General features: G+C 43.9%; 1 protein-coding gene across 1 annotated transcript; it reads right to left on the reverse strand.

Moving 5' to 3' along the window:
• Positions 1 to 1,797: 1,797 nt before the first annotated feature.
• On the reverse strand, positions 1,798 to 26,677 carry LOC129702978 (uncharacterized). Its single transcript, XM_055645107.1, has 12 exons — positions 26,326 to 26,677; positions 24,703 to 24,815; positions 23,222 to 23,414; positions 22,803 to 23,135; positions 20,706 to 20,818; positions 19,737 to 19,965; positions 17,141 to 17,421; positions 16,305 to 16,429; positions 13,641 to 13,919; positions 10,109 to 10,259; positions 5,739 to 5,847; positions 1,798 to 3,085 (listed from the first exon to the last, which is right to left on the reverse strand). Exons 2-12 carry the CDS (start codon positions 24,808 to 24,810, stop codon positions 2,889 to 2,891), a joined length of 2,118 nt encoding a protein of 705 aa, XP_055501082.1. The 5' UTR covers positions 24,811 to 24,815; positions 26,326 to 26,677; the 3' UTR covers positions 1,798 to 2,888.

A 26,677-nucleotide genomic window follows, 5' to 3' on the forward strand; every position in this document is an offset into this window, starting at 1 on the left:
AAGTGTCGAAGAAACGATCAGATTAGCCATGAGTTGATTGAATGGTGGAGCAAGACTGAGGGTCCCATTGCCCTATTCTGCACTGATTCTCTCCTTACATAAAGAGTTAATCTAGCCCAGTGTTGGGTTGAAAAATGTCCAAATAAAATGTTTGAAATATACAATTCCTTCCCAAACAAGTCTGTGCATGCTCACTCTAAAAGTGGCATGTCCCACTGCATCCTATTAATTTGTTTGTGAAGTGATTTATTATTATAGATCAGAGCAGCAGAAATTTCAGCACCATTTAGCAGTGAGTTCACTTGAAGCAATGATCAACATTTAACAAGGTAGCCAATTAAATCAATGTCAGCAACATTATATTTATAACCACCGCAAATATTTGGAAGAGGATAAATTTAGATTAAAGTGATCATGGGACTTGCAGATTTTCTTTAAGATTTGATTGCAATTTTTTTTTGTTAGCTGTGAAGAGCGGCACGGTGGCTCAGCGGTCGAGTTGCTGCCTTACAGCCCCAGGGACCCGGGTTTGATCCTGACTACAGATGCTGTCTGTGCAGTTTGTCCGTTCTCCCTGTTACCTGCGTGGGTTTTCTCCGGGATCACCGGTTTCCTCCCACACTCCAAAGACGTAGCACGGGTATGTAGGTTAATCGGCTTTGGTAAAAATGTAAATTGTCCCTAATGTGCGTAGGATAGAGCTAATGTGCAGTGCTCACTGGTCTCTATGGGCTGAAGGGCCTGTTTCTGCACTGTATCTCTGAACTAAACTAAACTATACTAAACTCATACCTAAAAGTTCAGAAAATCAGCATGATGGCAGTTTTCAGAGAAACTCCTCTGTGGATTATTTTCCCTCACCACCTTCAATGGCAAAGTATTTTCCATAGTGTGTGTAGGATAGTGTTAATGTGCGGGGATTGCGGGCCGGCGCAGCTTCGGTGGGCCGAAGGGCCTGTTTCCACGCTGTATCTCTAAACTAAACTAAAGTAAAAATGTGAGCCCTGGACTGATCTCCATGCAACCCATTACAAATTGTCTTTCAACATGAATGGAACATTTAATCCTACTCTGATTACTGTCCTTTGATTAGTCCTCTTATCCTAATATCTCACCTCAATGCCATGATCCCTTTGGAAGCAACCTTTGATTATCTGCAAATAAACACCTTCTCCCTCTAGTGCCCAATACATGCATTACATCTGTAAAATTAAAATATTGAGCACTCTTTTAACTTCAAAGGTTCTTTATTGTCACATACGCACAGCACAGTGAAATTATTTCGCATACCTCCAAATGCATAGTGACCATATTTTGACACCATTTGTTTCATCTTGACCGAGCAGGCAAGAGTGGCGATGTGATCAACATCTCACGATGATGAAAAGTAACAAAATAGTTTTCGACTCCAATGCATAGCTGGAAAATGTTCTGGTTTGTGAATGACCGGATGTTCAATAGTCGCCGATAGAAACATCAGAAGATAGCAACCAGGAATAGTCTAGGAATTCAGTGCCACTTGATTCCAGACCTCATCATGGCCTTCATCCAAATATGCATCAAGGAACTGAATTCCAAAGATGAAATGTTTAAGAATGAACTGCAGATGCTGGAAAATCGAAGGTACACAAAAAAGCTGGAGAAACTCAGCGGGTGCAGCAGCATCTATGGAGCGGAGGAAATAGACAACGTCTCGGGCCGAAACCCTTCTTCAGACTGAAGAAGGGTTTCTGCCCAAAACGTTGCCTATTTCCTTCGCTCCCTAGATGCTGCTGCACCCGCTGAGTTTCTCCAGCTTTTTTGTGTACCTTCAAAAGATGAAATGATTGTCCTTAATATCGTGGATGCACTTGACCGAGTGTGGCTTGAAGATAACGTGTTAAAATAGAGTAATAATCAAGGAGAAAGCATTGCACGTGCTATAAGTTTCCCCTGGCTGTGGTGTCTAGAACCAGGGTCAGGTCTCGAAATAAGGAGTCTGACCTTTAGAGCAAAATAAAAGATAATACATTTCTTTGTTCAAGTTTCTTTATTCAAAGAGTGATAAATCTTTGGAATCCCTTACCTAGGAGACCTGTTAAAAACCATTCACTGCACATTTCCAAGGCAAGGGTTGGTGGAGTTTGTTATATAAGTGAATTAAGGTGTATGTAGTGTAGGAAAATAGCGAGTTAAAAGACCAACCATGATCTTGTTAAATGGTAGACCCGAAATGGGCTACTCTTGCTTGTTTTCACGTTAAATAAAAACCTCATGGTTGCATATTTCTGACAATCCTTCATTTTAAGAAGTGTAGTGTAATCATCCAGTGTAAAACAGGTTGGGATTTGCTGGGGTCATAAAAGGCACCATTTAAGTGCAAGTCTTTATTGGATACATGGCAACTAAATTGAAACATAATGATTTATAAACAAGGAGTAAGTTTTTGTTTCCATTGTGGAAAAAACCCCAATGTTTTACAATCGAAAAGTCGCCTAGATTTTAAACCCTTATTTCCACCCCCTTGCGCAAATCATTTCCCAAATATCAACATCAAAAATGCAAACAATCTGGTCATTATCAAGCCATCGTATGACCTTGCTGAAATCAAATTGTTAGCTGCACTTCTTACAACATTGGCTGCACTTCAAAAATAGTTCTTTCCTGAAAAGCATTTTAAGATGTCGTGAGGGTGTGAAAGGCATTGTGAAAATGCCAGTACTACTTTTCCCTTTCCTTACATTCATTGTGCAGATTACCTGCTTTGCAACCTGCAGGAAAACATTGGCTGTGGATCGCTCTTGAGATGTCCTGAGGGCATGAAAGGCACTGTGCAATTACAAATCCATTCTTTTGATAGCTGTCGTGAATTTTTTTGGTGTGAATTGGAGAGCTGGCTATTACCCAGATTACAACTGCTTCCAGGACATTAATGTAACGGGGTCCGTTGACGACTCTCTCCTCAATACGCCCTGCTTCTTGAGAACTCTGTCAGCGTACGTTGCGTCTGAAATGCGGCGATATATAAATCGCAGGAAACCAATGATCACAACCACCAGTAGTATGACACCAATTGTAATGAGCATCACCGCCATCATGCTTGGATCTGGTGTAAAAACACATAAAACAGGTTAGATTACGTAATGTGGATGAGCGAAGGGATTTTCAGACATTGAAAAAAAAGGCCACACAGTCCAATATTCCAAATTAGTTTCCAGGAACACATGACAACACAAAGTGCTGGGGTAACTTAATGGATCAGGCAGCATCTCTGGAGAACATGGATAGATGACGTTTCATGTCGGAACCCTTCTTCAGGCTGATTGTAGTAGAGGGGAAGAAAGCTAGAAGAGATGCTCTCAGGAACAGTTAGCTTAGTCTATGTATACTCTATTTATTTCCTTTTCCAAATACAAAGCTATTTCTTTGTGAAAGCTACTTCAAATCATTTTTTTTTTCTCATATGTTACTTCATAAGTTATAAGAACAGAATTAGACAATTTGGTCCATCAATTTTACCCTGCCATTCAATCATGACTGATCTATCTTTCCCTCTCACTTTCCCATAACCTCCGATACCAATACTAATCAAAAATCTATCAATCTCCTTAAAAATATTCATTGACTTGGCCTCCTCAGCCTTCTGCGGCAATAAATTCCACAGATTCACCACCCACTGACTAAAGAAGTTCCTCCTCATCTTTCTAAAGGTACGTCCTTTTATTCTGAGGCTATTGTCTCTACTCCGAGACTCTCCCACTAGTGGAAATATCCTCTCCACATCCACCTTATCGGGTCTTTCGCTATTCGGTAAATTAACCCGTGTTCTCCTAGTTTGGTATTTTATGTTTTTATTGTCCTTTTCTTGTCAAGTTCAACTGATCCTCTCTCCAAGGATGCCATCTAACAAGCTGAGCATTTTGACCACTTTTCTTTGTTTTTTTCCTTTAAATTGAGGCCTTCTAGGCACTGAAGAACTCACCACGGGAGGTAGTTTTAGTACATTTACCCTAGCAAACCACTCATAAATGTTACTGCCATTTCTCCTCTGCTTTTCTAGTAAACAGAGGCCACAGGTGCTTTGACCAGGCAACACACTTACTGGGAGATGAACAAATGCAAACTAGAACCAAGACCAGGTCCAAGGAGATCAGCGTGTATAGAAGGTGGCAGAATAAAGGCTGGATCTAGCCATGGGAGGTAGGTCAGCATTAGGATTGGGAATCAGGCTAGGAACAAGATTATAGCCAGGGGTCAATTTCTGCATCAGGATTGGGGTTCAAGGATCATGTTCATGAATAGGATCCAGACCAGGCATTAGACTGATCATTTATCTTGGTACCTGGGGATCAGGTAGATGGTCATGATCAGGACCTGGGGTTGAGGTGGTGGTCAATCTCAGGGTCTGGGCTCTGCATGGAGATCGGAATTGGAGGCAAGGGGTCAGTGAATGATTAGGATTTGGTTTGTTAGGGTTAGCATTAGTCAACACATCAGGAGTTAGCATTAGTTAACATTAGTCAACACAATCCCCCTATTGGTGAGCAGGGTGTCAGAACTAATCCAAGGATGGAAGATGTGCATGGAACAAGCCTAGCAGTGTGTTACTCCAGTCCTACATATTGACAACACACTTTTTCTGCTACAGAGCAGTAACAGACAACACAAACTGACAACAATCCTAAGGGGAACATTATAGGCAACAACATAGTTTAATGTTCATTCTTGGCTCCATTTTTGGGCAAATGGGAAATAGTTTGTTATACATTGCCTTCACTCCAGAACAGTCAATCCCAGGTATGTGACTACTCAAAATGGAAAAGGAGCATGTGGGATATCACTGAAAACCTTGAATCAATGTGTTGAGATGCCACAGAACCCAGCATTAGTTGCAGCAGGAAGAAGACACCACATCACAAACCACTCACTTCCTCTCCTTTTATGTCCTTCCTACCCCATCTATAGTCTTGAATGTGGGCAAAGGGGATTAGTGGAAAAAAAGTCAGCATGGACATTGTGGACTGAAGGGCCCGTTTCTGTGCCATACAACACTGTGATTCCAATGCCACTGTCCCACTTAGGAAACTTGAACGGAAACCTCTGGAGACTTTGCGCCCCACCCAAGGTTTCCGTGCGGTTGCCGGAGGTTCCCGGAGGTTTTTGTCAGTCTCCTTACCTGCATCCACTACCTGCAACCTCCGGCAACCTCCAGGAACCGCATGGAAACCTTGGGTGGGCGCAAAGTCTCCAGAGGTTTCCATTCAAGTTTCCTAAGTGGGACAGGGGCATAAGTCTGTGAATCGCACATTGACCTCATCAGCTAGATCTGCAGAAGTGGTCATCCTGCAGGAAAGGGAATCCAAAGTAACACTGAGGTAAATATAAGATCTCATTTTCTCCACTTTTCCATTCATTCTGATCCTGTCCTGTTTGAGTATAATTCTTTTGATAGTGGTAAATGGTAATGCATGAAACTAGTAGTGTTCGAATCATTCCCACAACTAACACAGATTTGGTTTTCTCCTAAGATCCACACGAATACATTGTCCATGATCCAGTAACTACCTTTAATTATGAATGATGCTTCTCCTCACAATTCAGTAACTTGGAATCGTGCATCACCCATCCATTATACCTGTGGCATTAAGCAGCTCGCCAAAGACAGGTTATAATCTAAATCCCGTAAATTATAAGTGAGGCTCTGCACCACACAAAACAAGAGAAAATGCAAGTGACAAGAAAATAATATTGATATGTACCATCCTTCTTGCTTTCATCTTCAGCCACCTTGTCACTAATTATGTTTGGCCCATTCTCAGAGTTGTCCTCCTGGAGAGAGTCAGAACTTGGAACAAAGTTTTTCCCCAGCTTGTGGAATAAACAAAGATTGTGAGCCAACTCAGGGTAGATGGCTACCAGTTTAGATTGATGACATATGCAAGTTAAATTGAAGGGTAAGGAATAAGAAATAATTATGAGTTAATGCTTCTGGGAGTATTCTACATGCCACAAATGAGTCGGTAGGATATTAAAGCACAAACATGCAGTGATGTTACAAAAAGATGGCAGAAATCAAAGTAGTAATAATGGAGATAGACACAAAAATCCGCGAGTAATGCCCCTGTCCCACTTAGGAAACCTGAACGGAAACCTCTGGAAACTTTGCGCCCCACCCAAGGTTTCCGTGCGGTTCCCGGAGGTTTTTGTCAGTCTCCCTAATGGTCGAAATTGGTTTCCGCTTCTTCTATGTTCAGGCGATTATTTCAAAAAATTCAAAACCGGCCGAGACTAAAAATGGGTTGCCATTTTAAAAATCAGTAATTTTTTAGTCGAAGCCGGATGCGATGCTAGTTGGAGGTAGTTGCCGGAGGTTGCAGATAGTGGAAGGGACCGGTTTTGAATTTTTTTAAATAATCGCCGGAACATAGAAGAAGCGGAAACCACTTTCGACCATTCGAGACTGACAAAAACCTCCGGGAACCTCCGGGAACCGCATGGAAACCTTGGGTGGGGCGCTAAGTCTCCAGAGGTTTCCATTCAGGTTTCCTGAGTAGGACAGGGGCATAACTCAGCGGGACAGGCAACATCTCTGGAGAGAAGGAGTGGGTGACTTTTCGGGTCGAGACCCTTCCTTAGACAGTAATAATGGAGAGCTTAAAGTATCCAAATGAACAATAGGGTAAGCCGTATTATAAAAAAACGAAAAGGGGAAGAATTTCTTCAGTGTATTCAGGGGAATCTACTCAATTATAACTTTGTTACTCGAATCACAATCTAAGAGGCACAGAAGCATAACCTCAGTATTTGTTGCTTTTGGAAAAATATGAATATTAATGATTTTAGCAAAATATATGCAAGGAATAAGCCACGTCGGAATCTAATTCCACAGGATCACGTGGCAATAATATTGCTGGGAATCAGTTATCACTGTGGAATAAAGAAAACAATATGAGCAAACACAAAATAGAAGTATTAGATTGACTATGGAAAAGAAAGAAAATAACTCATGAAAATACTGGCTAAGTTACACACAAATCCAGTTCTGGTCACTGCACAACAGGAAGATGTTCCTTTGGAAGTTCAAGAAAATTAGTTAGACCAAACTTTAAATATCGCACATAGTTTGTTCACCTCACTACAGGAAAGATGTGGCACAGGAGTAGAGTTGCTGCCTTGCAGCACCAGAGACCCGGGTTTCATCCTGACTACGGGTGCTGTCTGTATGAGTTTGTACGTTCCCCTTGTGATCGCGTGTGGTTTTCTCCTGGTGCTCTGGTTTCCTCCCACATTCCAAAGATGAGCAGGTTTGCAGACTAATAGGCTTCTGTAAATTGTCCCTAGTGGTAGGATAGAACCAGTGTGCAGGTTATCGCTGGTTGGCGTGGACTCGGTTTGTCGAAGGGCCTAATTCCACACTGTATCTCCAAAACTAAAAGATTAAACGTGCTAGCAATTGAGAGAGAGTGCAGAAGAGATCCACCATGGATCCACCATGGTATTTATTAAGAGATTGGATAGGCTGGGATTATTCTGACTGGAACACAGGAGGCTGGGAGGTGACCTTATTGTAAAATTCCGTTGACATACCGATGGGTTCTTGACTATCTAGACAGATCATGAGGCTTTGTTCTTCTCGTATGAGTTTGGATCATGCTGTAAGTAGTGAATGTCGAGGACAGACCGGTCGATGTGGGAATGGGAAAAGGATTTGAACAGACATGCAAAATGGCCATTGCAGGCAGAATGCAGGTGTTCCATAAAACAGTCACCTCGTCTCTGCTTGATCTTGCCAATGTTAAGCGAACCACACAGAGAGCAATGAATGCAGTAGATGAAGTTGGCAGAGGTAGATGTGAAACTGTGCCTGACCTGAAACGTCTGGTTAGGCCCCTGGATGATGTTGAAGGGGAGGTGTACGGACAAGTGTTGCACCTCATATGGTTACAGGGGAAAATGACAAATGACAGAGAGTGATGGGTGGGTATGATAAGTGAATAAGGGCGTCATGGAGAAAGTGGTCCATGTTGGAAGGCAGAAAGTGGTGCGACTGGTGTTCGGATCCCATTGCAGCTGACGGACATGATAGGATGGTGTGATGGAAGTGGAAGCTAGTAGGTGGAAGATGAGGACCAAAGGTTTGTCCGACATGGCTTCCAGCTCAGTGCCACTCGTAAACGGATAGTTTGGAGAAGCTGCTGTTCTGTTTGGACAAATTAAGAATTTGAGATGATTTGGTAGTGTTGAAAATCATGGAGAATGATGACAAATTAACTAAATGGAAATAATTCTCACTGGGAGGAATAGGCAAGAACCAAAAGTCACAAATTTAAAGCAATTGGCAAACAAACTAGGGGTGCAGTAAGTAGTCACAATCTGAAAGTCACAGCCTATTGGCTGACAAACGTGGGTTCAATCATGTATAGGAAGAAACTGCAGATGTTGGTTTACACCGAAGATAGACACAAAATGCTGGAGTAACTCAGCAGGCCAGGCAGCATCTCTAGAGAAGTCTGAAGGTCTAAAGAAGGGTCTCGACCCGAAACATCACCCATTCCTTCTCTCCAGAGACGCTGCCTCTCCCGCTGAGTTACTCCAGCATTTTGTGTCTATCAGGTTCAATAATCGTTTTCTAAAAGGAATTGGATAGGATAGTTAGTTTAGATAGGAAACGGCAGTGAACGAGTTGGAGAATGGAACTTTCTGAATGATTCGACAAGGAAACATCACAGATCTGTAGGGTTGAATGCTCTCTCTCCCTGTCGTATACATTCTACAATTCCATGATTCATTTGATTTAGAATTTGAATTGAAAACGGAGTTACACAATAGATCACAACAATATAAATAGAAAAAAAAATTAATGTTTTCTGCTGAAGTGATGCTATTTGATTCCAATACTTCAGATTTCCAGCATCTGCAGTATTTCTCTTAGTCTAGTTTAGCTTCGAGACACAGCACGGAAACAAGCCCTTCTGCTCACTAAGTCCGTACCTACCAGCGGCCCCTGCACACTGACACTATCGCTCACACACTAGGGACAATTTACAATTTTACCAAGCCAATAGCCTACAAACCGGTACGTCTTTGGAGTGTGAAAGGAAACCGGAGCACTCAGAGAAAACCCAAGCAAGTCACGGGGAGAACATACAAACACCGTACATACAGCACCTGTAATCAGGATTGAACCTGGGTCTCTGGCACTGTAAGGCAAATAAGTTTGGGAATGTTTTGAAAGATTAAAAGGTTATGACTCCAGTCTCTGTTCTATTGTTTATTTGAAAGGTTATCACTCCAGTCTCAGTTCTACCTGGTTCCTTTGCCGTAATGTGAGATGGAGCTGTGAAATGGTGTTGATCTTTTACCTCTGGGGTGCCATGGTGATGCAGCTAGTAAAGCCACCGCCTCACAACACCAGAGACCCAAGTTCAATCCTGACCTCCTACATTCATTGTCTGTGGTGGTGTTTGGACATTCTTGTGAGCATTGAACATAATCAACAAGAAAGGTCAAATAGAAGAAATAAATGGAGGATGGATGAAAGTAGCAAAGATTTCAATGGCTGGCATAATTAATGTTCATCTATAATGAAGTAAAGGTATTAAGTAATTAGGTTGCTTATTAATAACTTTGTAAGTGATATTACTCCTGGTTTAACTTTTGAACTAATTTCGTGAGAGTTAATTTGTGAGCAAGTTTGGAGTTTGCCAAGTTAATGAAGTTAATGCCAAGTTATAGGAGAGTGTGGGAGGAGACTATTTGGCCCATGATAGACACAAAATGTTGGAGTAACTCAGCAGGTCAGGCAGCATCTCTGGAGAAAAGAAATAGGTGACGTTTCGGGTCGAGACCCTTCTTCAAACTGAGAGTCAGGGGAGAGGGAAACAAGACATATGAACGATACAGAACAAAATAATTAAAAATATGCAAAAGGACAATCAAAGCCATGAATGATGATCAAGGAAAGGTGGAGGCTTTGGAGAAGCTGATAGCGAGTGTTACGATGAAATTCAGAAGGATGACAGTGAAACTAGTATGACGACTCGGGTGAGGGAGGGACGGAGAGAGAGGTCCATCATGGAATCATCAAGAGCAAGTTTCTATTCTATACTAAACATGTGGGTTTACTTACATTTCTGGAGCAGCCACAATGGCTTTCAGCACAAATCTGCAACTCGCATCTCAAGAAAGTGAAGTTCTTTGTCACTGATGAATTGACAGAGAGCAACGTAAATGTGGAATTTCCATTTAGAAAACCAGATAATCCGTTTACTGTAGGACACCTAGTGGAGGGATTAAAACAGACAGAATACTCACCAGATGATAGTACAGATACATGGGATTCTATTAAACTAAAAGATACTTCTCTTCAATCAGGAAGACAAATGGTATTTTGCCTTTATTGCAAGAGGATTTGTGCACTAGAGACATCTTGCTCCAATTATACAGGCCCCTACAAAATCGCATCTAGAATATTGTGTATAGGTATAGTTTTCCTAATTAAGAATATACATGTTATAGAAATAGAGTGCAGCAAATGTTCATCAGATTGTTTCCTGCAATGGTGGCTTGGTCCCTTGAGGACAGAGTAAGCCGTCTAGCCAGTACTATATTGAGAAGAATGAAAGGTGGTCACTCTACACATACAAATCTGGTATTGTGCCACCTTATGGTGACAATAAGATGTGTTGATCAAGGTTATATGAATGTATCTTCATTGAATCCTTCATCAACACATCTTATTGTCACTGTTGGCCAAATATTTAACTAGATTCGCCATATAATGAATCACAAGAATAGTTAATTACAAGAATAGAAGATGCTCTCATAGAATCTCAAGGGGAGGTGATAAGAATTTATCTCAGTGGACTGGGATCAGCGTCCAATGTGTGTGCATGGTGTAGATTGTTTGTGCACGTGGGGGATGACAGAGCCCTGCTTGTGACTGCGGACATCCAGACGTGACCACCCCACTCATCGTGAATGATTGCCCACTGAGGCTATTCCATGGGGGCATCAAAGCCATCCACCAGTAACTGATGCTGTCCTGGCCTGGACGTCTACCCTTGATCTACATCTTTAGCCTGTGCACGACATATGCAAGAAGAAGAAGATGGTGTAGATATTACTTTAGTTTATCCATTGATGTGGGCCAGGCTAGAAAGGTCAGCGTTTACTGCCCATTCCTCAAAATTAGGTGACTCACTTTAATGAATCGCTTAAGTGTGTGTGAAGGAAATCCCATAGTATTATTAGGTTCAGAGTTCCAGGAATTTGAGACTATCATAATAAAGAAACAACTTTTATATTTCCAAGTCACATGGTCCATGACTTGGAGGGAAATTTCAGGTGAAGGAGTTTCCTTGCATCTTGCAGAAGTCACAAACTACAGTTTGCAGTGGAAGAGTCATGATTAGCTCTTATATTTTTGTAAAAGGTCGCCTACTGCAATTACAACACCCTGCTGGAGTAAAAATTGTTGGTTGAAGATGAAATGCTTTTATCTGTAACGTGGCAAACTTCTTCGGTGTCTTTGTAGCTTAAAACATCAAGGTAAGATGTGATGAACAATGTCATCAAAGTTCTGACTTAGACAATAGACAATAGGTGCAGGAGTAGGCCATTCAGCCCTTTGAGCCAGCACCTCTGCCTAGCAGATGACATAAAGGCTTTAGGGAGTCAGCACTACAAGCATTCATGATTGTACAGTTTCGACTTGATCAGCAGTTGTGTGATGTTCGTTGTTCTGTGATGTTACCAGCACTGGGTTTGCCTGCTGCTGCTCCTGGCTGCTTGTTCTGCACTCCAAAACTGAACCCAGGTGTGTCTTCTGACTTGATAGGACAGGTCCAGGGAGAGATACACCAAGATCTGAGACACAAAAGCTGGAGTAACTCAGCGGGTCAGACAGGGCTAGTCGAACGTTGTCCCGCCCGTACAAGTGGACGTTGATCGTCACTAACGTTGCCCAGCCCGTCTTGGGGGCCGATTTTCTCTGCGCTTTCTCCCTCCTCGTCGATTTGCGGCGCAGTTGCATGATTCCGCGGTCGGCAGTCAGCTCCACTGCGTCGCTGATCCCTCCCCCGCCCCTGCCCGTTCCGCAGCCCAGCGCCGTCGCTGAGGTTGAGGGCCCGTACACCGCCTTACCTTCCGTTTTTCCGAGCTCCTTACGCCCCGTTTCAGCGGGGCAGCCCCCGAACACGGGGTCGTGCATCACATCCCTACCGAGGCCCCCCTAGTGCATGCCCGAGCACGTCGCCTCAAGCCGGACAAACTGCACATCACCCAGGGATGAATTTCAGCTCATGGAGGACATGGGCATCGTCAGGTGGTCTGATGCCCGTGGGCCTCCCTGTTGCACATGGTCCCTAAAGCATCTGGGGGGTGGAGACCGTGCGGTGATTACCGGTGTCTAAACGCAGCAACCACGGCAGACCGTTCGAATAGCTTCGGATGCCTTTTGGCTTAAAGAACGCTACACAGGCGTTCCAGTGGCTCATGGACAAGGTCGGACGGGGACTGCCTTTAGTTTTCATTTATTTGGATGACATTCTCAGCGCCTCGCATGCGGAGCACGTCACCCACCTCTGCCTTTTGTTTCAACGCCCCCGTGAACACGGCCTGGTCATTAACCCCGCGAAGTGCCAGTTTGGCCTTCGATCCAAATCCTCCTTGGGGCACCAGGTAACCCCACATGGCGCTACCCCGCTCACGATAGAAGGTCGAGGGAATCCGCCAGTTTACCCGGCCGCTGACCATGAAGGGGCTGCAGGAGTTTGTCGGGAAGGTGAATTTTTATCACAGTTTCGTGCCAGCGGCAGCTGCCATCATGCGCCCCCTGTTCCAGTGCCTGGCGGGTAAGCCGCGGGACCTCGTAAGGTCCACAGAAATGGACGCGGCGTTCGAAGGTGCTAAGGCGGCTTTGGCTAACACCACCATGCTGGTGCACCCGCGGGCATCGGTCATCCCCGTTAGTTGGAGATGGCGGGTTTTCAATGCTATTCATGGTCTGGCCCACCCGTCCATATGTGCGACGTCTGCCCTCTTGGCAGCTACGTTTGGCTGGCACGGGCTCCGCAAGCAGGAGCTGCCTGGGCCTGCGCCTGTATCCCGTGTCAGACCTCCAAGATCCAGCGGCACATCTGGCCGCCGGTGCAGGAGTTTGCGGTCACCGAGGGAAGGTTCCTGTATGTCCATGTGGACCTGGTGGGTCCCTTGCTACAGTCCCGCGGCGCCACGCACCTGCTCACCATCGTGGATTGTTTTTTCGCCGTTGCCGGAGGCAATCCCACTCTCGGATACCTCCCAGCCTTGTATTGCCGGCCCCTCATGTTACGCCCACCCCGCTTTTGCGAACTACACGTTCCAGTCGTCTCATCCGGGTCCCTGCTCTCTTCCGTACCTCGGGTTCTGGGGGGGCCCTGTAGCGGCACCTGCTGGTGCCCGCAGGTAATCGAACCCTGCGGTCAAATGCTTCAGTCGTGTGGCTATGGGGAGCAGTTTGCGTTCGCGCGCTTTCTGGGCGATGCCCCTTCGGTCGGCCACCGTTGTGGTTTGACCTTTGTATTGGCCGTGTTGTGTTACTCTGTTGATTTTGTTATTTTGTTATTAAAACTGATTTTGGAAATCGACTCTCGTCTCAACCCGCCAAAATCTTTCCTTACCCATTCTCAATGAGCTTGACCCTTTCAGATTCTTGAGATACTGACACGACCTCATAACTCTTCACAAAGAGTAGGGAGTTATTGGCCAGCCTGGTCCGGATGCTCATTGTCACATTTGGACTTTCATTTGTGTAAGCAGCCAAGGACGTTTGATGATCCATCAGGGTGCCTTTTAAATTTTCACGTTTTTCACTTGCGGGGAATTGCTCTTCATGGAGCTGTGTGTGGTCAGCCAGGAAGTATCCTTTGAATTGATCCTTGCTGTCAATTAATTTAAATCTGCAAATTATTAAATATGCATTAGGGTAGCAGAAAAAAAACACAGGATTCTGTCTTGCTAATACCTGTACAACAAAAACAGTTTCTACAATTTAAAAACAAAATATGTACATACTGAAAAGCCTGAAATAAAAACTGAAAAAGTTGGAAACATTCAGCAGGTGAGGGTTACAATGTATAGTTGGAATCTTCACATTAAAGCTCCACAACTCTTCATTCACGTAGACACATACACAAAGACACGCACACACAGACACGCACACACAGACACGCACACACAGACATGCACACACATATTAAGGATGCAAGAGCCTTACTAATCAGGGAGGATGTCTCACAGCTGCCTTCAGACAGGATATAATGGAAGGTTTGTCCACATAGGCAACATGGGTGGAGCTCAAAAATAAGAATATGAATAATATAATCCCATCAATCATTCCGATGCCTCCCAAGAGCCCAGTGAGACATAGAAGAATGGATATGCAGACATATTACTGAAAGATGTAAAAGCAACAGAGTGGGTGACAATATTGACTGGAACTTCCTTAGTGCAAGAGGCTTAGCCGGGACAGAACTTGTTAGGTGTGTCCAAGAGGGTTCTTGAAATGTCCGTGGATACTCCAACTAGAGGTGGGACCATACTGGAGCTTGCATTGGGAAAACAAGCCTGGCCATGTGACTGGCGGTTCAGTGGGGGACAATTTTGGGAACTGTGATCTCAACTTCATAATTTATAAAATAGTTATGAATAAGGATAATTCTGAACCGTGGAAGGACCCCTCTCACCCTGGCCACAAACTCTTTGACTGTCAAAGCTGCCACAGCCAGACATAAAAACAGTCTTTTTCCACGAGTAGTAACTCTACTCAATAACCAAAAATCTGTAGCCTCCTTTTGCTCTAGTATTTTATGTTTCACATGTTTAATCAATAATATTTTATTATTAATGTTTAATGATTTATGTATCATTCCTAACTGTCAATGTATGTCATGTTGTCACTTGTGGGCGGAGCTCCAAGGCAAATTCCTTGTATGTGAATACTTGGCCAATAAACTTATTCATTCATCCATTCTAAATTGGGGGAGGCAAATCTCAACATTCCTAGGCAGGAGCTAGGAAGCAGATATGAGATGGTAAGTCCACATGTGATATGTACGATGTACACAAAAATGCTGGAGAAACTCAGCGGGTGCAGCATCTATGGAGCGAAGGAGATAGGCAACGTTTCGGGCCGAAACCCACCTTCAGATATGTAGGAGTTGTTTAAAGATCAGCAAGTTTCAGTGAGAAGGAGGGACAAGGATGGCAAGGTAAAGGAACCTTGGATGACAAGCAAAGTTGCAACTTTGGTAAAAAAAAAAGTCAAGGTGTCGTTTGTATGGTTTTCTAAGATGAAATGCTCTGAGGAGCATAAAGCAAGCAGGAAAAAAACTCAAGCAGAGAATTAGGAAGGCCAAAAAGGGACCATGAAATGTTCTTGTCAAGTATGATCAAAGAGAATCACGGCATTAAATCAAGAGAGTACTACGGTGAGGTTGGGACCACTCAAGGATAAAGGAGGGAATTTATTCTTGGAGTCAGTGGATGTAGGTGAGGTGCTAAATTAGTACTTTCATCTATATTCACCAGGAAGAAGGACATGGGGAAGTGTGAGATCAGTGTGGGGTATATTAAAATGGCTGGACATTTTGAGATGAGGTTTAGTTTAGTTTAGTTTAGTTTAGTTTAGTTTAGTTTAGTTTAGTTTAGAGATACAGCACGGAAATAAGCTCTTTGGCGCACCGGGTTCGCACCGACCAGCAATCCTGCATATTAACACCAGCCCACACCCACTCGGGACAATTTTTACATTTACCAAGCCAATCAACCTTTATATCTGTACGTCTTTGGAGTGTGGGAGGAAACCAAAGATCTCAGCGGAAACCCACGGGGAGAACGTACAAACTCCGTACAGACAAGCACCCGTAGTCGGGATCGAACCCGGGTCCACGGCGCTGCATTCGCTGTAAGGCAGCAACTCTACCGCTGCGCCACCGTGCCGCTCTAATTTCTTTAGAGTTCCTGGAATGCACGCCTGGGGCAATGGTGGAATTAGATACAATAGTGGTGTTTGAGAGGCTTTTTGATGCACACATGAATATGTAAGGAATGGAGGAATATGAATCAAGTTGAGACAAAAGAGATTATTTTAATACGGCATCATGTTCAGCTCAAACCCATCGTAGGCTGAAGGGCCCTTTCCTGTGCAATACTCTATGTTCCCAGAGCCTCCAAAAGCCAACACATTTCGATTCCTGCATGTGGTTCCATTGCCACCACTTTTCCAATGCATGGTGACATTTTACCTTATTTATTGTTGATTTTCTATCAAGAGTTGTACTTACATCATCTGCTCTTTGGGAAAAACTGAGAACTGGCAGACTGCGATGTTAGGTCCCTCCAACACCAAGTGTAAAATCTCAATGTTTTTCCATTCCATCCACAGATCCGTGACATTATCAGTGATGCTCTGTGATGTGGTGAGGCAAAGAAAAGTGACTGCATTATTATTACATTCATGGTTTGATAGCTACATTTACTACAGAACTTTTTCTTTGTTGCTCCCGACTCAAGTGCATTGAATATTCATAGACCGTAGATCGACATGGCACTGAAAGATCGCAGCTCCTTCCACAAAATCCTGAAAAGTATTTTTCCTCAATTGCTTATGTAATATGCAATTTGAAAGCCCTGATTGTAAGCCATTACTAAATAGTGAGTCTAACCATCCCATACACTTAGTAAGAATCTTTCAGAGTTTGGACCAGAGTATAAATCCTTCCAATCTTTCACACAACATTCTGCAGAAGGAAAATCTGAAACAGTGGTGCAGATGGTAGAGCTGGTACCTCAGAGTGCCAGAGACCCGGGTTCAATTCTGACTTCAAGTGCTGTCTGTGTGGAGCTTGCACATTCTCCCCGTGACCGCGTGCGTTTCCACCAGGTGATCCAGTTTCCTCCCACGTCCCAAAGGCAGGTGGGTTTGCAGGCTAGTTGGCCCCCGCAAAATTGCCTTTAGAGGGTAGGGAGTGGATGTGGAAGAGAGATAACTTCAAACGAGTGTGAATGGGTGATCGATGTTGGTGCGACTAGGTTGGCTGAAGAGCCAACTAAACTGACCAAACTACAACAAATAGATCCACTGTTTTTTGCAAAAGCTTGCTTCTTATTTTCCACTTACCATACACAAATCCCGCACATGCAGAATTCCATCTGTGCCAGCTCTGCTTCTGCTGAAGGAGCATCCTGTGCTATTTGCAAAGTTTAAAAGTTGCACCATCTTTTCAAGATCGAGCGCAAGAGGCCCCGGAATCACAACCTGGGTCCCACCACATGAGCTTGTATCATTGGGCGTACACCTAAATCTGTCACCATTCAACACGTTTAAACAGGAACATTTGTACATCCCATCGATGGCATTGCAGTTGTAGGCACAGATGCTTTTCTCACATGGTAGAAAGTCTGTAACAGGTACAAAGTGGAAAGGTAAACAAAGTAGAATTGATATTTGAATCAATTAAAAGGGGCAAAACTGATACCACAAGATTAGTATTTCTGTGTTAGTGAAAATGAACACGCCATGTCAAATAAGTCAAGTGGTGTTCCACGTTTGCCAAATTTGAAAGGCCAAAAGCCTTGTACTTTAATCTAAGGCATTCTCTTAAGACAAAAGTGGTGAAACAAGGCCCAGTTAATACAGATTTACCCTGTCCTACATAAGGAATATTCTTCCTCTCAAAACATATGGTGTTCCAAACTATGTATGTGGTTCAGAGAGAGTTCCCCTATGATTTACTGGTAAATGAGATGAAAGAGGTACCAGGACGGCACAGTGGTAGAGTTGCTGCCTTACAGCGCCAGAGATCCCAGTTTGATCCTAACCCGGGGAGCTGTCTGTTCGAAGTTTGTATGTTCTCCATGTGACCGTGTGGCTCCAGCTTCCTCCCACATTCCAAAGGTAGACAAAACCATGAGAGGAATAGATCGGGTAGATGCAATGAGTCTGTTGCCCAGTAGGGGAATCGAGGACCAGAGGACATCAGTTCAAGGTGAAGGGGAAAAGAATAGGAATCTGAGGGGTAACTTTTTCACACAAAGAATGGTGGGTGTATAGAACAAACTGCCAGAGGAGGTAGTTGAGGCTGGGACTATTCCATCATTTAAGAAACAGTTAGATAGGCACATGGATAGGACAGGTTTGGAGGGATATGGACCAAAGCGTAGGCATGTGGGTCCAGTGTAGCTGGGACATTGTTGGCCGGTTTAGGCAAGTTAGGCCAAAGAGCCTGTTTCCACACTGTATCACTATGACTCTATGTGCAGGTTTATTGGTTAATTGGATTCTGTAAACCATCCCTAGTGTGTAGGATAGAACTAGTGAATGGGGTGATCGCAGGTCAGCGTGGACTCGGTGGACCAAGGGCCTCTTTCCATGCTGTATCTCTAAAACGAAGCACTGCTCCCATAACAGAAAGTGATAGTATATTTAAACCCAACTTTAGAGGATCTGGTGATTGTTCAAAGAATATCCCTACGAGATGGGGCGAAAGGTGTGGATATGGGTCAGTTTGGAATTGTGCATGTGTGTATCTGTCTATTAATAGGGATCTACTAAGTCTGTCTACATCCCCACAAAGGGATGATTTTTAACCCCTGCCGATTACCAACGGTGTTGAGCAAAGCATCAAATCCTTCCCAGTGCAAGACCCAGGAGATTTTAACTCAGTCTCCTTCCTGCACCTACAGAGAGGTGTGCACTGGGTGGAGATTAGTCATCCAAGTTTGAGGCCCAGAGTTTCCTTGCAAAGCCTGGAGGAGCCTTCCAAATACCTCCAGCCACACAAAGAGACAATTCAAAGAAAAATAACATTAAGGATATAGGAACTCACAGGATTAAACTCCACAATCCTTCAAACCTACTTATCGTACAAGTAGGTGATGGTTGCTCCTTTATCCCATTGGTGTGCACTTGCAAGTTTTATCGAAAGTTTAATATTTTTGGACATCAAAGACATGCCCTAGATAAGGATGACAGAAGTATTTCTTCCCCCATAGCAGAGTTGTCTGAAAAGGTATGGGTTTAAGGTACGTTGACAGAGGTTTAGAAAGGATAAAAGGACAATGGTTAGAGCTTGGTCTGCACTGCACGAGAGGGTGATGGAGGCAGTGACTCTCACAACATTTCAGAAGTATCTGGACAAACACTTGAATCACCGTGGTATAGTAGACCATGGACCAAATGCTGGCAAATGGGATTAATATCGATAGGTGCTTGATGGTTTGGCATGGTAGGGTGTTTCTGTGCTGCACAATTCCATGACTTTAAAATATGTCCATTATAGTCTGTGTCTCTAAAAAATGCAATTTGTAATATTTTCTGAACTGTGTAATCCTGTAGCTTTGATCTTTGCTGTGAATATTTTTACTTTATAGATATTATTACTTCATGACTTTATGTATAGGATAGGTTTAGAGGGATATGGGCCAAATGCAGGCAGGTGGGATGTGTAGATGGAACATGTTGGACAGTGTGGGAAAGTTGAGCCAGAGGGCCTGTTTCCACGCTGTATAACTCTATGACTCCGTTCGAGGGTGAGGACTGATCAGGAGAAACTCAGTAAACAGTGCATAGAAAACACAACCATAAATCTTTTGGGGGAATAACTAATTTGGGGAACAACTCATGATTAGAATTACCAATTAGTTAGTGCTAGTTCCGTGATAATACCGCTTTGCACCATATTACTCGTGCAAATAAGGACAATTCCACTCCCTACCTTCAAGGGTTCCAGACAACCTGAAGAGGCATTTCTGTGACCTCTGCAATTGGTTAAGAGCGGACATGAGTACAGAGTTCATGTTGGCAAGGGTTGCATTCTCCACAAAGTGAGTCAGGAAGACCAGGTCAATAATCAAGCTGTCCTTTCTAAATTCTTCCACTACCACAGTGAACTCAAGTGCACGGTACAACACTCGTTCTGCAGCTTCAGTTAGCAACTGAGGTAACTGGTAAATGAAAAAAACACAGTGTTTAGTACTGGAATTAGTTCAGCATCACCTTTCCTTACGGAATGAGAGATTATTGCCTGGAAATGTTAATTCTGTTTTTCTCTGTATGTTTGGAAGAGAAAATTATTGTATCAGAAGGCCACAGTCACAGTGCCAGAGACTTGGGTTCGATTCGGATCTCAGGTGCTGTCAGTGCGGAGTTTGCACATTGTTCCTGTGACCACTTGGATTTCCTACCACATCCCAAAGACGTGCGGGTTTGTAGGTTAATTGGCCTCTGTAAATTGCCTCGAGTGTGTAGGGAGCAGATGCAAAAGTGGGATGACATAGAATTAGTCTGAACGGGTGACTGATGGTCAGCGTGGACTCGGTGGGCCGAAGGGCCTGTTTCCATGCTCTGTCCATATGTACATACGTATACTGTATATTGCCGAAACTGAGAGGATGGGACCCAGAAGATCTGCACATTGGTGACTCCCTTGGTGTACTTGGTTGCCCCCAAGCCACCAATTCAAAAGTTTGTCATGCTCCTATGCCAACAGGTTGTTATATATGATTCAATATAATATTTTTTAAAAAAGGAATAATTATCCTAACAACAACAATAAGTTTAATATATAAAAAAACAAAATAAATCATATAGTGCAAAGACAAAATCAAAGCCCCAGGTCCCGAGCGCAATCAATGCAGTTCGCAGTTCTTAGTTTAGTTTATATCTAACCTGAATATAGCCTAACCTGGGTCAACAAGATGTTCTCCAGTTTTCTGTAATTGAAGCTGGTTTTGTTGATGAAATCATGGCAAACGGTCCAGTTGATGATCGAAATAGAACTTCTGAAGGCAATGAAGGCTGCAAATTAAGACAAACTGGCACATAGATTCCCGGCCCTCAGGAGTTAGTGGAGCAATGTGCAAGTAATTAGAGGCGTGTGGCATCACACAACAAAACCCAACAATGTTATTTCTTGTGTTTAAGAGGGAACTGCAGATGCTGGAGAATCGAAGGTTACACAAAAAAGCTGGAGAAACTCAGCGGGTGCAGCAGCATCTTTGGAGCGAAGGAAATAGGCAACGTTTCGGGCCGAAACCCTTCTTCAGACTGATCGGGGGCGGGGGTGGGTGGGGACAAGAAAGGGAAAAGGAGGAGTAGCCCGAAGGCTGGGGGATGGGAGGAGACAGCAGGGGGGCTGAGGAGGGGAGGAGACAGCAAGGACTAACAAAATTGGGAGAATTCGATGTTCATGCCCCCGGGGTGCAGACTCCCCAAACGGAATATGAGGTGCTGTTCCTCCAATTTCCGGTGCTGCTCGCTGTGGCCATGGAGGAGACCCAGGACAGAGAGGTTGGAGACGGAGTGGGAGGGGGAGTTGAAGTGCTGAGCCACCGGGAGGTCAGCTTGGTTATTGCGGACCGAGCGGAGGTGTTCGGCGAAACGATCGCCCAACCTCCGCTTGGTCTCACCGATATAGATCTGCTGACATCTAGAGCAGCGGACGCAATAGATGAGGTTGGAAGAGATGCAGGTAAACCTCTGTCGCACCTGGAACAACTGCTTGGGTCCTTGAACGGAGTCGAGGGGGGAGGTAAAGGGACAAGTGTTGCATCTCTTGCGGTTGCAAGGGAAAGTGCCCGGGGAGGGGGTGGACCGAGAGGGAAGGGAAGAATTGACAAGGGAGTTATGGAGGGAGCGGTCTTTTATTTCTTAAATGTGCGAAGTACAACCTTGAGCATATTCTTTCTAAAACATTCATCATTCCACAACGCACAACAGTCTGAAGAAGGGTCTCGACCCGAAGCGTCATCTATCCATGTTCTCTATAAGATACTGCCTGCCCTGCTGAGTTACTCCAGCACTTTGTGTCCTTTTACACACAGCCGTCTGAGCCCTTTGAGCCAGCACCACCATTCAATATGATCATGGCTGATCACCCAAAATCAGTACCCCATTCCTGCTTTTTCCCCATATCCCATGATTCCGTTAGCCCTAAGAGCTAAATCTAACTCTCTCTTGAAAGCATCCAATGAATTGGCCTCCACTGCCTTCTGTGGCAGAGAATTCCACAGGTTCACAACTCTCTGGGTGAAAAGGTTTTCCTCTTCTCAGTCCTAAATGGCCTACTCCTTATTCTTAGACTGTGACCCATGGTTCTGGACTCCCTCAACCTCAGGAACATTTATAATACATTTTTGGCTGGTTGTATAGTGGTTCAGGATGGCCTGAGATTGTAACAGATACTATATAATTGGAAGGTGTTACATGAATGGAAATCTTTCTTGCTGCAGCCACAAAGATAATCATCCTCCACAGTCCTTCCCCGCCACATTATGTACTGCAAAAATGCATATGTATTCTTTCATGCATAATGGCCATTTGGGTTTATTATTGTCAATGACTATTATGATTGCGATCCATCTGCTCTGACCAATCTGCACCACTCCAAGACGGCTTTCAGCGTTGAGCACCAAAGCCTACCTTGGTTTAACTATAGGATGTCTTTCAATACAGCACAGGCACTGGAATAACACAAAAGAACTGATGCAGGGCCACATTAATTATATTCTATGGGATAGCTTTACAAAGAGGGAGCTTTAATGGAGACACGATAAAGCAGAAAGGAGAGCTGGTCAGAAATGGGGAAGGAGTTCATAATCATGGGAAATGCAGGGTTGACAACCTCAGAAACGGCAGGAGGCACTAGAGGTCGGAGTATTGAATACGGGATCGAACCTGGGTCTTTGGCGCTGTAAGGCAGCAGCTCTACCGCGATGCCACTGTGCTGCAATATATTATTTATTGATAGTAGCCTGGAAGAGATCATGAGATATTCACATACTTGCTTCTGTGCTATTGAAGGCTGTTGTGTCTGTTGCCCTCGCCTGCCATTCAGGTGACTCAGTTGGAACAGTGGTTTCTCTCATGTTTTCTAATTGACTCGCTGACTGGGTGTCCCTGGCAGGATCGATTGTGCCATTGTATGCCAGGGTAGAAGTTAGTGAGGGGTTCTCTCTTGAGTGCTCAGAAGGTGCCAACGTGAGTTCACTTGTAATGTTTTGGAAGCTAACTGTGTTCTGGATGTCTTCGGGAACAGCATTTGAACTCCATGTTCTTTGCCTCTTAAAACGCATGGAGATATTGTTTTCTTCATTGCACGGATGCAGAATGCTCTCTGCAAAAGGATAATCAACAGTAAGTCTTTGCCTCTGCACAGAATAAAATCACGTACCCATCTTGCACGCCAAACACTCCTCTTACCTCCAATTTCAATGCCACATACAAATTCATTTGTATCAGTGAAGTTCTGAGAAGCTTGGTGGAACCCTTCAAGACTGTTGTTCTGATTCAGCCCAAAAATGAAGTGAAGAATCGGGTATTGGGTAATTCCAAAGGCTGGATTTGGGCAGAGAATATGGACATTTGCAGCAGAGACATTGAGTGCCTCTGTCAACTGTAACACAAAATTATGGTGTATGAGACATTGATTTGATAGAAATGTTATTGCTACAGTAACCATTATAATTACAGAATGCTGGTATGCCACATTGGATTGTAAAAATGGGATGTCATTGAATTTATGCCACAGGAGGCCCCCATTTGACCTAATGTGCCTGATCCAGCTGTTAAAGGGAAATCCCATCATATTTTACAGTGCCAGAGATCCGGGTTCAAACCCAACTACGGGTGCTGTCTGTACAAAGTTTGTACGTTCTCCCCGTGACCTGCGTGGGTTTTCTCCGATATCTTCGGTTTCTTCCCACACGCCAGAGACGTAGAGGTTTGTAGGTTCATTGGTTTGGTATAAATGTAAATTATCCCTAATGTGTGGATTTCGCTCAGACACTTTGTCCAGAGAAAACCAACACTGTTAACCTTTTCTTTCTCTAAATAATAGTTCTCGTTACATTCTTACATATCTCCCCCAGGCTAAAATTTGCTCTTGCCTAAAGGGTTTGCGAAGAGCTTGCTTCCAAACAACCATCTTCACATCTCTCGAGGAATCGAAGAGCAAATTGTCAAGGGCTATCCATGACGGAATCAAATTTCTCTCGCAGTTGTTTAGTTTTAATTTGAATATGATAATTTACTGGCATTGCTCCCTTTGTTGTTACAGTCTAAAGTAAAATATTTTCAGCAAGTGGGAACTACTAACACTGGGCAACTAATGTAGGTTAATTGGCTTCTGTAAATTGTCCCAAGTGTGTAGGATAGAACCTGTATATGGGCAATCGCTGGCCGACGTGGACTCTCTAGGACGCAGGGCCTGTTTCCATGCTGTATCTCTAAACTAAACTAAAAGAGTTTGAGGAAGGGTCAACCATTCCTTCTCTCCAGAGATGCTGCCTGCCCTGCTGAGTTACTCCAGCATTTTGTGTCTATCTTTAAACTATCTACAAATGGCAGTTCTTTATATGCACTAAGGTAATGAACTGTGACTGTACAAAATAGGTGACAAAGGATAAAGGCATCAGGAGGAAAAGGTAATATGAGTGTTTGTTATTATGAACTCCTTCCCCATTTCTGACCAGCTAAAATCATGCTGACATAAGAAAAATAGCGATTTGGGCCAGGTAGGGAGAGGCATGATAACTCTCTTGGTCAGATGTGACACCTTTTCCATGAATGTCATTTATGTCAGTCTCTTTTCAGTGCTTACGACAAATGATTGATGAGATTGATCATTGGCTTCTCCAGCCGAGCATTAAAGAATGTGATTATCTCCCAGTGATTTTACTTACCCAATCGCCACTGTTCCAGAACTGATCTAAATAATTACAGTTACTGTGATTGATGGCATTTTCAGATGCATTCAGTTTCAGTTTCATCCACCCCAGATAGTAGCGCATTCCAACTGTTAAAAAGAAAGTTTAAATAATGTTCAGCTGAGCGATCAGGCAACCAATAAACCTTTCATCATCATTCAATACAAATGCATGTAACTGAAATAGTCTTAAGGGCCTGTCCCACTTAGGCAATTTTTTCGGCGACTGTCACAGTCATAGCAGGTCCCCGCAAAAGCGGTAACTGGACCCCCCCTATGACAATGTCTACGACGACAACTTACCACCTTGTCGATGTCAAGCTACGGCAAGCTACCGACAACTGGCGACCCATTAGGACGTCCACCTACGACCACGCCTACGACAACCTGCGACACACAGGCGACAACCTACAACTACCGAAGTGAACCTATGTCCACCAGCGACAAGCTACGACAAGCAACGACCCTGTCGGTGACAACTGAAGACAATTCAGTCGCCGGAACCTGTCGCCGGTTGATGTAGGTTGACATAGGTAGTCGCTAATGAAATTCACCAAAGTCAGCACCTGGCGACAACCAATGTCACCTGCCGACAACCTGCGTCATCCAGCTGACAACCCCACGACAGCACCTACAACAGGACAAGACAAGCTACGCCAAGCCCACAGTCGCCAAAAAGTTTTGAACATTTCAAAATCCAGCGGCAACCAGAAAAACGTTACGATTCTTGAAGAGACTACTCACGACCATACAGACGTCACCCCGCAACCATGTGGCGACAGCCAGGTCACCTGTAGTCACCGACAAAAATCGCCTAAGTGGGACAGGGGCGTTCGCATGGAAGGCCTACAGGAGTTGTCATTGTCAGTTTGCATCCAGAACTCTTGCAGCCACTACGTAGACAGCTCTTACCAGGGAAAGTCTAGCACTGGATCTAATCTTTGGAAATGGAGCAAAGTGAAGAGGGTGTCATTGAAACAGCAATTCAGAGGTGGTGACAATAACTCTGTAAGTTTTAAGGTGATTACAGAGAAGTACAAAGATAGATAGGAAATTACATTTGAGTCCTGGGCAAAGGCTGATTTCATATAAGAGAAGATGGCAGAGGTATGCTGGGTTGCAGTTAATAAATTGGCCAGCACGGTGGTGCAGCAGTAGAGTTGTTGCCTTACAGCACCAGAGACAGGGTTCAATCCTGACTTTGGCTGCTTGTCTGTGCGGAGTTAGTACCTTCTTCCCGTGAGTCTTCCCCAGGAGCTCTGATTTCTCCCACACTCCAAAGACATACAGGTTTGTGGGTTAATTGGCTTTGGTAAAAAATTGTAAATTGTCCCTAGTGTGTAGTTGGACAGCGATCGGTGGTTGGCTTGGACACGCTGGGCCAAAGGGCAGGTTTCTGCGCTGTATCTCTAAACTAATAAACAAAATTTAAAAAAACAAAGCTAAACCAAGTGAATCGTGATAATTCTTACAAGGAAAGTTATAACTCCAAAGAATGTTATCACCAATCATTAAATAAATTCCCAGAGAAAACGAGTAAAAGTTAATGTGTACTGGATGGTTTCAACTTTGTTTGACGCATACTTGAGAGTTCACACACCTTGATTCTGAGATGGGGCACAGTTGTGGGAGGTAGCATTAGTGCAAGAAAGTTCAAATCTCCAGCAAGTAGCGTTACTTCGGCAATCCTCGGGTTGTGCTGGAGGTATGTCTTCTGTCTTATCACTGTGGGTCTGAAACAGTCTGATGGAGGTGTAATCTGTGCAGTTCTCCAAATCCAAAGAGAAAACATCGGCATTCTGTGGGTCTGTGAAACAAATGCGTAAATGGCGTTAGGAGTTTGTTGGAAAAGAAAAGCAGGAGGGTATTTTTACCGATGGCACTTGTGAAAGTTAAAGTGGAGAACAAAAGATCATCTTTCACACAATGTTATTCACAAGTCTGTGAAACGC

This window comes from Leucoraja erinacea, chromosome 13, assembly GCF_028641065.1.
Source record: "Leucoraja erinacea ecotype New England chromosome 13, Leri_hhj_1, whole genome shotgun sequence".
Taxonomy (NCBI): Eukaryota; Metazoa; Chordata; class Chondrichthyes; order Rajiformes; family Rajidae; genus Leucoraja; species Leucoraja erinaceus.

Excerpts from the sequence above, each read along its gene's own strand:
- LOC129702978 (XM_055645107.1), bottom strand. The coding sequence starts at position 24,810 with ATGCGCTACTATCTGGGGTGGATGAAACTGAAACTGAATGCATCTGAA. Across the intron at positions 20,819-22,802 it reads CTTCAATAGCACAGAAGCAA|CCTTCATTGCCTTCAGAAGT; the intron begins GTATGTGAATAT and ends CTTAATTTGCAG. Across the intron at positions 10,260-13,640 it reads GTCAAGCTCATTGAGAATGG|GTGTCCTACAGTAAACGGAT; the intron begins GTAAGGAAAGAT and ends TCCCTCCACTAG.